This window comes from Muscardinus avellanarius, assembly GCF_963383645.1.
Source record: "Muscardinus avellanarius genome assembly, chromosome: 12".
NCBI classification, from domain to species: Eukaryota; Metazoa; Chordata; class Mammalia; order Rodentia; family Gliridae; genus Muscardinus; species Muscardinus avellanarius.
In genome coordinates, this window is record NC_137798.1 from 29,718,652 (window position 1) to 29,734,573 (window position 15,922).

General features: G+C 47.6%; 1 protein-coding gene across 1 annotated transcript; it reads left to right on the top strand.

Annotated features, from left to right (window-relative positions):
• Nucleotides 1–460: 460 nt before the first annotated feature.
• DHRS2 (dehydrogenase/reductase 2) lies at nt 461–7,411 on the top strand (the record flags this gene model as incomplete). The annotated part of the gene is given in 8 exon segments (XM_080707104.1): nt 461–534; nt 1,818–1,995; nt 2,805–2,906; nt 4,196–4,266; nt 5,502–5,553; nt 6,071–6,205; nt 7,252–7,293; nt 7,295–7,411. Coding segments are annotated over 8 exon segments (771 nt in total).
• Nucleotides 7,412–15,922: the final 8,511 nt, after the last annotated feature.

Genomic DNA, 15,922 nt, shown 5'->3' on the forward strand with positions numbered 1-15,922 from the left:
AAAGAGGGAGGGAGGAAAAAAGAAAGGGAGGGATGAAAAGAGAGCAAGAAGGAGAAGAAGAAAGAAAGCAGTGATATTCTTTATCTGGAGTGTAGAGTGGATGGGGACGTATCGCGCAGGCATACTCCAGGTTCCCCATCTCTGCCATGCCTGTGTGTGGTGGGGTTCATTATGGATGGGGAGCCTGCCTGGGGTTGCAGAAGGGGCGCGAATGGTTCTGTCTTTTCCTGCTTAGTTTGGAGGTTGGTGGGACATCTGTGAGAGACTTCAGCGGAGCGCTCCGTGGAGGACAGAGAGACGCAGGTCCTAATGAGCTCTACAATGCCCCTGTCTTCCCAGGTTCTTCTCTGGTTTTGCATTCAGGAGGAAGAAGGCCAGAGAGTGACTTCCATCAATGTTCAGGGTGGTGTCAAGGGCCGTTAGGGGTCTTCGCTGCTCCCCAGATCCTCCGTCATCAAGAATGCTCAGCAAAAGAGCAGTTCAAAGCCAGGGCCTGGCTGGCAAAGTGGCTGTGGTCACCGGATCTACAAAAGGGTGAGTGACTGGCGGGCCTGGCTGGCGTGGCCAGGGCTGTTGCTGTGGGCTCTGCAGTCCTGCCCTTCTCGCATTCCCCGCCAACACCCCTACCTCATCACACAGCCCCGGGACTCAAGAAGGTTGTAGTTTGGAAAACCAGCAACTCTCAGTCAATCAGAGCAGAGTTTGAGTCTACTCTGCACTTATTGGCTGGGCAATCCCTAGATATTTACCTTATTACTACCAGGCCAGCTCTCTCCCTCATTCTTCAGAGCCACATGGCTGTGGTTCTTTAAGGTCACAATCTAATAGGAAGAAGCCCGCCCCTACTGCGTCTCAGACTCGGGGTGTCATTGACTGCAGAACGCCCGCTGGCACCGGGGGAATGGCCAGGGCGCTGGCTCTCAACCAGCTTAGAGTTTTCACAGATGAACCTCTGCTCACCGTCAGATTTCTTCCTGTGTCTCTCTAATGCCACGCACCCTCTGGCTGCTCTAATGAGCTACAGTGTATAATGAGTCTTTCTCACTCGCAGAAGGAGAGGAAGGTTCTGGGTTTTGTGCTCCAGGGATATCATCTTTCCTTTTTACCTTTTACCAGCTCTAATATCACCATTTTCGACCACTGCATTTTAGAATTGTTAGTAATTATAGATTTTCCAGATCCCTGTGATGTTTTAAACCTTTATGAGAAGATTTAAAAGGGGTCCCAATGCCCTGCCTTCATAATAAATGCAATCCCAAGCTACCCAGATGGTTTCTCTAAGGTAGTGGAAATCCACCTTCCGTTACCATAGGGACCCTAACCCACCCCAGCCAAGAGTGAGCAGACCTCCTTAATGAAAAGGAAACAGGAGGGCAGCGTGTTCTTCAGCAGAAAAGTTTTCAAATTGTAAAGCAGAGCAAAGCTGTTAGGCTTAGAGAAAGCATAATTTATAACAGAGCCCTCTGGTTAAAACAAAGGAAAAAGAGGCAGGACAGTTAAAAAGATCCTCTGCAATTTAGGCCCACTGCCTGGCAAGTTTACAACTGTCCTGATGGACCATTACTTTTTAAAGCTCCTTTTAACAAAATCGAGAAGAAAATATCCTTAACTATAAATTGTGATTATCATACACAAAGCTGTGAGAATTGAACGACAAAGTCTGTAAAGACCCGATGTAGTAATCTCCCAACAATTCCTGTGCAGAGGAACTCGGAGGTGCCTTTTGGGCAACATCAGGAAACTCAGTTTGTGTCCAATTGTTAGGCTTGAGGGAGCAGGATGGGGAGATGCAAAGGTACCTCCATCTCTGCCTGCAGGATCGGCCTCGCCATCGCCCGGCGCCTGGCCCAGGATGGGGCACACGTGGTCGTCAGCAGCCGGAGGCAGCAGAACGTGGACCAGGCTGTGGCCGCCCTGCAGGGGGAGGGACTGAGCGTGACGGGCACCGTGTGCCACGTGGGGAAGGCCGAGGACCGGGAGCGGCTGGTGGCCACGGTGAGAGGCCAAGGGTGGCATGTATGGGGATATGCAGGTCTAATGCCAGCGGGTGGGAGTTGGAGTTCCCAGCACTGGGATGTAGGCCAGCAACGCACGCGGCCCAGGCCTGGGCCCTGCTCAGGGAATAAGGAAAATGAGCATCAGTGTCTCTAACAGGTTTCCTGATGGGAGGAAACGCACGTGAGCTAGAGCCATGCCAGTCAAAGGGTGGCCGGATGACAGCAGCTGGGCATGACCTGGGTGGGAGCTCGCTAGAGACCCAGAACCTCAGAGCTCACCAGAGCCATGGAAGTAGAATCTACATCCTCACTAGGTCCCCAAGGGAACCACATCCATGTTGTGTCTGGGCCACATAGCTCCAGCCCCCACAGTGGTGGGTGAGGAGCCACTAGACTGGCCTCTGCAGTCACAGCCTCTCCTGGGCGACCGCCCTGGAGAGGGAGGGTCATGAATGGGAAGGGGTACAGGATGCGCAGATGCTGTGACAGAGAACCGGCTCTTGTTACATGAGACCCAAGGAGGAGGCATCCAGAGCAGAGGGAGAAAGGAACTGATAAGAAATGGAAGAGGAGAAAGTAGGATCGTGGGGCTGAAGACCTGGACTAGCCGGGCCAAGGCACCAGCCAGGTGTCTCTCAGGGTCAGAAGCTAGATGTTTCTGAGGAGGTGAGAGAGAAGTATTTTGCTCACCCTCCGATCACCAGGTGTCTCTGCCCTGGGATAGCTTCAGGATGACTAGACAGGGTAACTTCCTCTGGGTTATCGCTATATCCACTCCTTCACCCACTTCTGCCATCTCCTCTGCAGGCCCTGGAGCACTCCGGGGGTGTGGACTTTCTGGTGTGCGTGGCAGGGGTCAATCCGTTGGTGGGGAGCACTCTGGGAGCCAGTGAGCAGATCTGGGACAAGGTGAGGAGTGGGAGTAGGATCTTACACGTCCTGCGTGGCACTGATCACCAGGCTTACAGGCATGACCACACGCACGGACCTAGGCTCCTACACACCCTGTGAGCACAGGTTCTGAGGGGAGACATGGGGCCCGCTGACGTCAAATTGTCTATTATTATCCTGGTCAGCAGCACTGACTGTGCCCAGCCTACACCAGTCTCCAGTCGCCGCCTGTGCACTGGCTCTCCTGTGTTGGTCACTGCTACAAAGTCCTGAGAAGTCGGGAAAGATTTTGGGTCTTTCCATGGTAGAGATCCTCTCTGGGTCAGGTGTCTGAGGCTGTCACTGTCTAGACACATTGGCACCCACTCTAGACCTGTCTGACTGTTCCAGGGAAGCCCTCTGGGCTGTCACAGAGACACCTCACCAGTCTACAGACACGGCTGATAGATAGGCCCTTGTCTAGGCCTGCTCCTAGCCAGAAGCCATTGGGCATTCTGTTATCCTGATGGCTCCACTAAAGTAGGTCGGTCCAGGCTTCCTTGTGACCCTGGGGAAGAGAATGGGCCTGTGATCTGCTGAGCAATTCTCCTTCCCAGGCACTTTTCTCTCCACTCACCCCCTCCCATCCCTCCTGCAGTCTTTGCCCACTTTCTACGTGTGGTTCTCACAGTCCGTGGCCATCTCAACCCAACTTCCAATTCCCCCTCCTCCTTTAACCACGCTTAGGCTTTTCCCATTAAAAAAAAGAAGGAAGAAGAAGAAGGAGGAGGAGGATGAGGACGAGGACGAGGAGGTGTTTGAGCACCAGTAACATAAAACATAACACAACAGAACACAAAACAACAACAAATAAAAAGCTCAACCCTGGTTCTACACTCTTCCCAACATAAATTAGGTGCTGGTATGGCTTCCCTTTCCCTCACCTGCACCTCTCCCTGAGGTGGTCACTAATAAGCAAGGTATCCTGGTTTTCTTCCCTGTGTCCTCCCTCCCCCTCTGGAGGGCATGTTGGCTGGGGCGAGGCCTGTGGGCCGGACAGTTGGCGGTTTCCCTAAATCACACCGTACTGGTGGTTGCCCTATCCGCTGGGCAGGTCAGGGGCCTCAGAGGCCTCTGTGCCCTCAGACTCCTTCTCCCAGAGGACTCTGTTCCTTGCACGTGGCAAAGGAACACCGTGTCCTGGCCACTCACCACAGCCAGGGGCTTCTTCCTGCCCTGGCCACTGCCCCCCAGTGAGCTGCGAGAAGGGGCCCCGAGGGGCGGCGTGCCCACCCCCACTCCCGCCTCTGAGTTCTTTCTGATTTCAGGTCCTGGGCGTGAATGTGAAGGCCCCGGCCCTGCTGCTGAGCCGGCTGCTGCCCCACATGGAGAACAGGGGGTGAGGACCCGGGAGGAGGGGGTCTGCGTGCGTTGGTGGAGGTTGCTGGGGAGATGGCAGGTGCATCCTTTGGGACATGTTCTGTTTCCAGACCGACCTCTTCCCCGGGGGACGTGACAGTCAGGAGAGAGGCATTTGTTGGGGGAGGGTCAGGACTTTCTGTCACCTCAGGGAACGGCAGGGACTTTAGCCCCTTCAGAGGCAGCTGCGGGGACAAAGTGTCCAGAGTGAAGCAGCCTGCAGTCTCCAGCTGGGATTCCCTAAGTCCTGCCCTCCTCTGCGGGACACCTCGCCTGTCCCCCTGCTGGGAGAGGCACTGTGGCTCATTCCTTCTCACCTTTTCTTGGACAGCCTGGCTCTTCTGTGTCCTGTGGCACCCAGGGCCACGCCAGGTGGGACTCATAAGTGACACCCTGGTTCCATAGAGTCTCTGACGGAGGAACATCGCTTGGGGCCGCTCTCTGGGAACTCTGCCTCTCAGCCATGCGGTCCTGCCCAAGGGACAGCACTCTGGTTGTGCTTATTGGGTGGCTGTGACCATTAATTTAAAAATCCGGCTCCAGCCAGGCATGGTGTTGCACACTTATAATCCCCGTGCTTGGGAGGCTGAGACAGGAAGATTGTACAGGTTCGAAGCCTGGCTCAGCTACTTAGTGAGGCTCTCAGCAACTTAGTGAGACCCTGTTTCCAAATAAATTATAAAAAAAATAGGGCTGAAGTGTAGCCCAGAGGTAGAAAGCCCCTGGCCTCTGGGTTCCACCCCACAGTACCAAAAAAAAAAAAAAAAAAAAAAAAAAAAAAAAAAAATCCGGCTCCATCTCCATGTTCCATGTTCCAAAGAGTTCCCTAACCTTCTATGCCTTTCACTCTGAAGCCTGGGCTAGTTCTTTCTTTCTTTCTTTCTTTCTTTCTTTCTTTCTTTCTTTCTTTCTTTCTTTCTTGTACTGGGGGTGGAACTCAGGGGCTTTTCTACCTTAGGGCTATACTCCCAGCCCTATTTTTTTATACTTTATTTGGAAACAGGGTCTCACTAAGTTGCTGAGAGCCTCACTAAGTAGCTGAGGATGGCTTTGAACCTGTGCAATCCTCCTGTCTCAGCCTCCCAAGCACCGGGATTACAAGCGTGCGCCACCACGCCTGGCTTTGGTCTGGTTTTCTTTTAGCATGAAAGTGTAATTCCCTGGCTCAAATGTTCTCGTAACTGAACTCATCTCTCATCTCTCTTCCCCTCACAGGGGAGGCTCCGTGGTCCTGGTCTCATCAATGGTGGCTTATCTGCCAGTACCAGTGAGTGTGAGATTCTCAGGTAGGGCTGGGCGAGGCCCAGCCAATTTGGTTTCTTGTAAGGACCCGTGGTGGGGTGTGGGAGATCTGAGTGTCCCAGATAAGTGGAATTTAGATGTGTACCACCAGCATAATACCCTGAATGCTACAGACCAGGGATTATAACCTTATTTTGCCCTAATATTTCTGAACCCAGAACAGAAGGCCATTTGACCAGGGTAAGCATAGTTGGTTTGCATTATTGCAAGGACTGGGCCATGGGTCTCCTCATTCTGGTTTCCTGACCGAATGTCGTAAACCTCAGAGCAGCTTTCTGTGTGTTCAGTTTGGGCGTGCACGGCAGCAACTTGTTGACATTTCCCCAAGTCTAGAGAACCCCTTCATCTTGAAATAGCAGTCCTTGAAAATTATCGTAAGGTGGCAAGGAGGGTTTTTGACTCAGAGTCACAGCTTTGCCTATTTGGGTGAGACCCCTTCCTTCCCTGCCGACTGTCTTAGTCTCCTTCCTTTTGCTTCTCAGAAGCTGGGAGTCTACAACACCAGCAAGACTGCCCTGTTGGGCCTCTGTAAGTCTCTGGCCATGGAGCTGGCTCCAAAAGGCATCCGAGTGAACTGCATCGCGCCAGGAGTGATCAAGACTGACTTTTCAAAAGTGGTGAGGAGGTCCAGTAGCTCCCACTTCCCACCCCTGACGCTGGTGGTCCCTCCCTGGCTGGCTCCTGTCTGAACTGAGGCCCACAGAGACGGCACACTCAGGCTGGAGCCTGGCCCAGGCCCGTCACTCAGGAGCTCTGCCCTCCGGCCTCAGGACCAGCAGACCAGCAGCCTCTCCCTTGCCTGCAGGAGAATGGGGTCTCTGTCCTCTGTGGGGGCACAGACCAGAGTTTTGCCTCACTGTCAGAGGCGGTGGGTGTCTATTTTAGTCCCTTTTCCATTGCTGTCACCAGAATATGTACAATGAACAGCACAGAGGAGGAGCGGTTGTATTTGGGCTCATGGCTTCTGTAGTTCAGTCCATAGTGCGCCAGCTCCAAGGCAGACATCATGGTGGCATAGTACGCGGTAGATGATAGCATCTCATGGTAGCAGAAAGCAGACCAGAAAGCGACCAGGAATGAATAGGGTCCCCAAGGCCACACCTCAGTGACCTACCTTCTGCCACACCCATGTGCCTAAATTACCACCTAGTGAATCCTTTCAGATTATTAATCCCTCAGTGGATTTATCCACCAATGAGATTAGAGCCTGAATTCAGTTATTTCTTCCATGAGTCTTGTTATACGGGGGACATGTTTTCAATACACGAGCCTTTTGGAGGACATTCCAAACCCAAACCCTAACATTGGCCATGATGCTTTTCCTACCTTCTGCCTAACACAGGCTCTGAAATCTTTCCCTAGGTGAAAGAACTACCACACTTGCTACCTAGCCTGAACAAACTCTATGAACTGCAGCGGTAGGTACAGCTGTTGAGGTGTGTGTCTACTTAGAGGGAAAGATCGATTTCAAGAAGAGATAAACCCTAAATCTTCCTCAAGTCTATTGGCTGTTTTTCTTATCTGATGTGTGAAGATAGCACAGTTCTGGGTTGGGGACAGGTGGGTGGGCGTGATCCCACCATGACCCATGAGCCTGGAGAGGTATTGCTTTATCAGGGTGAATGCGAGGCTCTCTCTGGTCCAGCGGAACCTGAGGTCAGAGCTCGACACTGCGAAGGTCATCACCCCGGCTCTGCTCTCTTTCCTTCAGGCCCGGGGAGGCGGAGGAATGCTCAGGGATCGTGTCCTTCCTGTGCTCTTCAGACGCCTGCTACATCACTGGGGAGAACATCGTCGTGGCCGGCTACTCCCCTAAGCTGTGAAGACAGCATGTGGTCCAAGAGTGGGCCTGTGGTCCTCAGTGGAAAATGGGGAGTATGGTGGGGAATGGGGAGATAGGGAACCTTCACGTTTCCTTAGGGTCCAGGGGCATTTAGGGAAACTTGCTCAGGAAATAAGAATGAAGGCAGGTGTTCAAAACTTTTCATTTGGAAATAAACATGTTTGGAAAGTTCTAATCTGGGTGTATTCCTGGCTTGTAATGTATGAGCAGTGCCCTGACCTGCAGGCCTCGTTCTTGGATCAGACACTTCCCTTGTCATTGTCTCTCATCCATAACAATTTTTACCTTCCCTCCCTCCCTCCCGTCATCCCTTTCTCATGACACTGGAGACTGGGCAGGATGCTTTCCATCTGCCCCTCGACATCCATCCTCTATGCCTTCTCTCCTGTTCCTTGCCTCGGAGGGCCTGGAGGGATGTTTCTAAGTCCCTTGACCTCTGCTCCCAGTTGGTCAATTGAGGGCAGAGGAGGCTGTGGTCAGAGGCTGCCATCTGTGACTTGTTCTGTCTTCCAAAGGCTGTACCTCTGGACAGGCAGTGCCTTCCACACAGGTAGATTTCCAGTTACTCTGGCCTGTTCCTGCAGGCCTAGGGGTGGTCATGGTTCCCTATTGTTGTTAGACCAAGGGTACCGCTCTCTATCTCCATATCTTCCTGGATGCTTTAAACCTTGTCCATTCATTTGTGAATGCTTTTTTTTTTTAATTACGTTAATTTTGAAAAAATTTTTGCAGTACTGGGGATGGAACTCAGGGGCATTCTTCCTCCAAGCTATACCTTCCAGCCCTATTTTTAATTCTTTATTTTGAAGCAGGGTCTCACTGAGTTGCAAAAGGCCTCACTAAGTAGCTGAGGCTGTCCGTGAACCGTTATCCTCCTCTCTCAGCCTCCCGAATGCTGGGATCACAGGTGTGCGCCACCACGCCTGGATGAAATTTTTATTATATTTTTGTGGTAATGAGGTTGAACCCAGGGGCACTCTATTACTATAACTATATTTCTTGCCATTTAAATTTATTATTTTGAGACAGAGACTAGCAAAATTGCCCAGGCCTGGCTTCAAATGTGTAACACTCCTGCCTCAGCCTCCCAAGTAGCTGAGATTACAATTTTCACCACTTGCCTTATTAGTCCTTTAATTTTTTTTTTGTACTGGAGATGAAACCCAGGGGCCTTATATCTTCAGGCTACACCTTTAGACCTATGTTATTTCTTATTTGGAAACAGGGTCTCACTAAGTTGTTGAAGCCGGCTTTGAACCTGTAATTATCTTGTCTCAGCCTCCCAAGTACTGGGATTACAAGTGTGTGTTACCACACCCAGCTGTCCTTTAATTTTTGAAAGAATTTTTTTTGCTTCTTATAGAATTCTTGGTTTACAAATTTTTTCCTTTCAGCATTTCAGAGAGGTCATTTTATTGTCTTCTGGCTTCCATAATTTTTGATAAGTCTGTGTAATTCTTAGCTTTGTTCCTTTTTTCTGTAATGTATCTCCCTCACTTGTGTCTTCCCTGTTCTATGAACAATTTTAAGATTTTATTTTCAGTGTCACTGATTTTTAACAATTTGATTTTGATATGCCTTGGTTTTATTTTTCCATCTGTTTATTCTTCTTGGGCTTTGTTTTCCCAGGTCATATGTGTTTTATAGTTTCTTTAAAATTTTTAAAACTTCAGCCTTTACTTATTAAATTCTCATTTGTCCTACCCTTTCTCCTCTCTCCCTTTGGAATTCCAATTACAAGTATGTCACACTACTTTACATTAGCTTACAGGTTATTAAGATAACCTGGTAACTTTTTCCAGTTTTTTTCTCTTTGCCTCATTTTGAGTATATTCTATTGATATATCTTAGAGTTCTCTGATCTTTTCCTCTGCAGTGCCCAATTTGTGATGAATGCTTATATTTAAGAGAGTATATATTCCATCTCTGAAAGTTCCAAGCAATATCTAACTTCTAGAAGGCTGGGAAATACATGCCATACCTACATGCTCAGAGAGAAAAGAAAAACAAGTCTGCCACGCGGCCCATCCTGGATTCCCTCATTTGTCAGTCTCAGTAGTCTGATACCCGCTTCCCTCTTCAGTTTCATCTCCCGCCACACTTCCTCTCTTGTCTTGTTCCACTCACACTGGCCCTTGGACACATCCTCAAACAGAATCTCTTCACACGCTTTTCTCTTTGCCTGGAGCACTGTCTTTTCATGTTCCCTATCCCACCCCACCCCCATTAGCTCTCAGATCAAATAGCAGATCTTCTCAGACACTTTCCCTTGACTACCTTATTTATTTATTTATTTTATTTTTTTGGTGGTACTGGGGGTGGAACCCAGAGGCTACCTCCAAGCTATACTCTCAGACCCATTTTATATTTTATTTGGAAACAGGGTCTCACTAAGTTGCTGAGAGCCTCACTCAGTAGCTGAGGCTGGCTTCGAACCTGTGCGATACTCCTGTCTCAGCCTCCCAAGTGCGGGGATTACAAGCGTGCACCACCACGCCCAGCATTGGCCATGGCCACCTTATTTAAAGTTACTCCCACACCAGTCCTTTTCTGTTTTCTTCACAGTAACTTTAACTCTTTTATCATATTATTTTTATTTGAGCATTTACTTTTTTTAAAAAAATTCAATCAAATGTAGGTTCCACAAGACCAGGCACTTCATTAGTCTTTTTCATGGCTAGCCAAATAAAAGGTGCCCAATAAATTTTCTTTTGAACAAATGAACTGCCATCTCTTTCTGGCTCAGTGATTCTCCTGCTCACACTTTCAGATGGAGGAAATCTCGTGCAAGACTCATAAATCGAACAGGACTTACTTTAGCAGGCATCACAAGTAGATCCAGCACTTTCAGTTCTGGGCTAGAGGATATTTTTACTTCTCTGATGCCCCATTGGCCCCTTAACTTCATTCATTCATACATTCATTCACAAATACTCTGCCCTTCTCACAGGCCTGGTTTCCCTGATATGGGTTTGATATACCTATGCATGCATGTGCCTCTGATTTATTTTATTTATTTATTTATTTTTATTCTATTCTATTTTATTATTATTATTATTATTATTATTATTATTATTATTTTTTGGTGGTACTAGGAATGGAACCCAGGGGCTTTCTACCTCTGGGCTATACTCCCAAACCTGTTTTATATTTTATTTGGAAACAGGGTCTCACTAAGTTGCTGAGAGCCTCACTAAGTAGCTGAAGCTGGCTTTGAACTTGTGCGATCCTCCTGTCTCAGCCTCCCAAGCGCGGGGATTACAACCGTGCGCCACCACGCCCGGCTTGTGCCTCTGATTTAATTCAGAAAGTTCACAAGCGGTAACTGTTTATTATCAGGCTTATTTACCAGCTTGCACCTTACAGTTGTGCCCTGTAGCTAAGGGCTATTTTTTCCCCAATAAATCCTATATGTTCAACATCTGGTTATTTGTTTGTCCAGATGAGTTACCAAGTCATTCTGCCTTAGCACTCACCCTCAGAACGGCGCAGCTCAGGACGCACTTTGTAACATGGAGTGCTGGAGCTGGGTATGGCCTGGAAGCTGCAGTTCTATACAGGGTGGTGTAACTCAGAGCTGGGCATAGCCTGCTCTCCACAGCTCCCAGAACCCTTCTTGATGACCTCTTCTCTCAGGCTCCCTTACTTCCAGGGCTACTTATATCCTCTTCCCTTACAAAACTGCTTTTACTTTACATCAAAATAATTTGGATTTTTTTTTTTTTTTTTTTTTGCGGGTCTGGGGGAGGAACCCAGGGGCATTCGACCTCCGAGCTACACCTCCTGCCCTATTTTTTATTCTTTATTTTGAAACCGGTCTCACTGAGTTGCAAAGGGCCTCACTAAGTAGCTGAGGCTATCCGCAAACCGTGATCCTCCGGTCTCAGCCTTCCTAATGCTGGGATTACAAGCGTGCGCCACCACGCCCGGCTTGGGATTTTTTTTTTGAAGAAGAGAAAACAGGACATTTTCATTTCTAGTGTTGAGTTTGACTTTCTCTTGTCTTGGGCAGAAGTTAATGTGTAGTTTTTGTTTGTTAGAGATGCAAGTAATTTCTGTCTAAAAAGACAGACTATCCCAAGGGGTTTTTAGATCAGTTTTGTGCCTAACCCAGCAATCTGCATCTAATATTCCCTATAAATATCTAGCTTCTCAAAAGCTCTTTAAGCTGGTTGTAACATTTTATTTTTTCCCTCAGTAATTAATAAGTCAAATAAAATTCTGACGCCAGCTCATTTTATATTTGTATGAGAGATATGATGTTATCTTTTAAAAATTATACTTTAGTGCTATTTTTCATGTGCAGGAGAGACAAAGAGAAGAGGATATTAGCTTTTGCATTAGAACCATTTTTATTAATTATGCTGCCAAACTTCTCCCTCCTTATTGTTTACCCTTTACACACAAAAATATATTTATTCTTTCTTTTTTATAAAGGGAAAAACGGTCTATTCTTTTGACACGAGGTAGGTGTCCAAGAAGGTCTTCCAAAAGGGAGAAGGGGCCTCAGCTCAGCCCCGGCAGGTTCTTGACTTACAGAAAGGAATTTCAGGGTATGTCAAAAGAAGCACAAACAGATTTATTTGAGAAAATGACATTCATTCAGGGAAGCAAGTTAGAGAGTGGGAGAAATGGGATACTGGAGAGGGAGATGTACTTTTGGGGTCACGGGCTTTTCTTTCTAAAGGGAACTTGAGAGATGGGGACAGGAGAAGTGCGTTGGGGGTGCGCGGCGTCCGCTGTAAGCTCAGTTCTCTCACTCATGGGGCACCAGGTGGGTCGCAGTGGTCCCTGCTTCTTCCAGGATCTCTGGTTGACATCATCCATTGAATAGATCATGTTTGGAATATGCCCATATTTAAGTCTCTAACGATATTTTCCCTTGGTTTTATTTAGACTAATCAAAACACACGGTGTAAACTAGCAATGTGTGTAGGCGTTAATCACCAAGACTCACAATACTCTGAGATTCAAGGACTTTTTAAGAGTTTAAGGCCTGGAGAGATACAGGCATGGGAAGTAAAGGTGAAGGTGTTTGTGGAGCATCTGATATTTAAAGTTACAGTTTCTTTTCCCTCCCCTGTTGGTCTCCTTTCTACCTGTCCTTATTTTATCTACCATATATCACTTTATCATTCTGTAGCTGCCTCAACAAAGTAATTTTTTGTGTGAGGTACTGGGGATGGAACCCAGGGGCATTCTACCTCTAAGTTACACTCCCAGCCCCATTTTTTATTCTTTATTTTGAAACAGGGTCTCACTGAGTTGCCGAGGATCTCACTAAGTAGCTGAGGCTGTCCGCGAACCACGATCCTCCCATCTCAGCCAACCAAATGCTGGGATTACAAGCGTGCACCACCTACCATGCCCGGCTTCAACAAAGTAATATAAAAAAGGTATCTAAAATGTTGCCTCAGACCACATATCTGACACTGTAATGGAAAATATCACGAATACATCAAGTTGATGGTAGATGGGTGTGACATTTCGTGCCTTGCCAGGTAACCACAACGACAAGAAACTAGTTCTTTGGGCTTTCCTACCAACTCCTCCGTGCCGCAAAGTTGTGACCTCTGCCAGGCACTTCAGGATCCCCACCAGCACCTTACCTCAGCTCTAACGAGCTCTCCAAGTAAGTGAAGGCTTCCAGCTGTAACAATTCTGCACAGACTTTCTCTGGTATCACCATAGAAACAAGGCCCTCGGTGTGGAAATAAAAACCACATTACAACGAGGAAGACTGCTGTGCAATGTGGATTAGTGAGCTGAGCAGCAGACAGGGTGGGACTTGAAATAGGAAGAAACTGAGTGACAGCAGGGCAGCTGGAGGAAGGAGACAGGATGGATTGCTGGTCTCAGAACACAGAGACAAATGTATAATATTTGCTCTATGTGCCTGATTCTGTTTAGTTGTTTTGTTCTTGTTACTGGGGATTGAATTTAGGGGCATTCTATATTTGAGCTACACCCACAGCCCTTTTAATTTTTTATTTTAGAGTTTCACTAAGTTGCTACATGCTGGCCTTACACCTATGATCCTTCTGTTTCAGCCCCCAGGTACTGTGCCCAGCTTGAGCCTGATTCTCACACACTGCCCTGTTGTGACCGGGCTGTTCCTTAGGAGGGTGCTGCCCTCCCCTCCAGTTTTTCTTCCACTATTCCCTAGACCTTTGTGAAGAGAAGTTCTACCAAAGATGGTTAAGATGTTAACTACAGAATACTTCTTTAGATTTACAGAACCCAGAGCATCTGATGACCTTTGTGGTACCTTCTTAGCCTTCAGTTCTATGTATCAACTAAGAGGAAACATGTAAATTAAATAGGTAATCATGACGCACCAGAACTGCAGGAACTGGCCACAGGAGACGGGGGTCCTTTGTGATGTTCTATTCACTCTGTTTTCTCAAGATTGGAGCTGGGGGTGGGGGCTCGAATAAACAGGATTCTTACTTACCAACTCTTCTCTCCCAAATGACGGCCTTCCGGTGGTGGGTAACCCAGGCCTTTAATTCTAACAGTATTTGGCCGGAGGCTCCTGGTATGGCAATGGTGTAATGGTCACTTTACCAGAGCCAAATGTCCGAGCTACCTGCCTCTCCAGGAGAAATGAGTACTGATTGGTAGGAACGAATCAGGATTATTGCCAGCCCTGATGGAGACAGGGAGTAGCTCCTCCAAGCTCTAGATCCCACTCAGGGCCACGAAGGGTGTTTATGGGGAGGGAAGGAGGTGGTGAGGCTTCGGGCTGGGTAGGCCCTTCCGTCAGTGGTCGGCGAGGGCCTGTGCCTTCTCGCAGGATTTTAGCTTCTCGTGCTAGTCACTGAGGAAGCTTTCACAAAGGCCATCTGGGTTCCACGAGTCTAAGGAAGGTTTCAGACGTGGCCTCTCCTCTGAATGAGGCGGGTCCTCTTCTTAGACTTTAGAAGTCAGGTAGAAGAAAGGGGATGTCAAAGGATTAGGAGGGGAAGGGGAAAGTAATCCTGCTAAGGCCGACTTCCAGAAGACGTTGCCCTGTTACCACAAACAGAATATTCATGAGCCGGTGTCGCTTCTGCGTATTATTTTGGAAGATCCAGCAAAGATGTCAGATTCAATGAGCTTAACAATGAGGTCGTGCAAATCGATCAGCAAATACTAATGCCTAAGTAAACACTGGGCATAATTAATGAAAGACAGTGTATTAAAGTATAGAAAAAGAAAAACAATTTTCTCATCACCCCTCCACCATGTGTTCTTAGACTCCTGGTTACAAAAGACAAATTAGCATGAGAAAAACAAACAGAAATTAATAACATGAATATCTCACGCAGGAGAAAGCCCAGAGAAATGAGTAAATGTCTAGAGTAGCTCTTTAGGAGTTATTAGTCTTTGGGCTTAAATGCTTTCCTACCCTGAAACAAAAAGAAGGGTGTGGAGAAAGGCCTGGGAAGGCAAGGGGAAGGTCTGCTCTGCAGGCTTCAGCTGTGCTTCCCCCCTGAGTCACTGGCAGAGGGAAAGACATCCCTGCAAATGGGGAGTTCTGTATAGATGTAGCTGTCTCTTACAAAAGGTCTACTTTTCAATTTCTTCTGCATCTGAAGTGTCTGAATATAACTAGCTCAAAATAACCCTCATGCCAAGGAGTATCTCATGAGGTAACAGATTCTAGTTTTCTGCAGTCAAAATTTGAGGTGGCATGTCCTGACCCCCATTACAAGGAAATTTAACTGGCCAGCAAATCTATGAAAACCTCAAGTTAATCGAATTAAAGAACTATAAATAAAAACCATCCGTTACCATTTTTGCTCATCAAGTTGACAGATTTTTATTTTTATTTATTTTTTGGTACCGGAGATTGAAACCAGGAACAGTCTACCTCTGAGCTGGATCTCCAGCACTGTTTTTTTTTTTTTTAATTTTTAAAATTTTGGAATAGGTTTTGCTAAATTGCTGAAACTAGCCTCAATCCTGCATTTCTCCTATTTTAGCCTCCCAAGTACTGGGATTACAAGCAGGTGCCATCTCACCAGGCAGTGAAGATTTTAAAATTGAAAGTTTAGGCCGGGCGTGGTGGCGCACGCTTGCAATCCCCGTGCTTGGGAGGCGGAGACAGGAGGATCGCAGCTGGCTTAAGAGACCCTGTTTCCAAATAAAAAGTATAAAATAGGTCTGGGAGTGTAGCCCGGAGGTAGAAGGGCTTCCAGGAACCCCAGTACCACCAAAAAATAAAAATGAAATTGAAAGGCTAGGGACCACCATGGGGACAAAGGACAGACGTACACCCTAGACGTTAACTCAAGACTTAACTACCCATTAAATGTCTGGTTTGTGTTCTTTCCTCTTTTCTTCCCTTCACACCCAACAATCTTTTTTGTTTTTCCCCTCTTGGTACTGGGGATTGAACCCAGAGGCATTCTACCTCTGAGGTATGCCCCCAGCCTTTTTAATTTTTTATTTGAAACATGGTCTCAATAAGCTGCTGATGTTCTCACTAAATTGCTGAGGCTGGCCT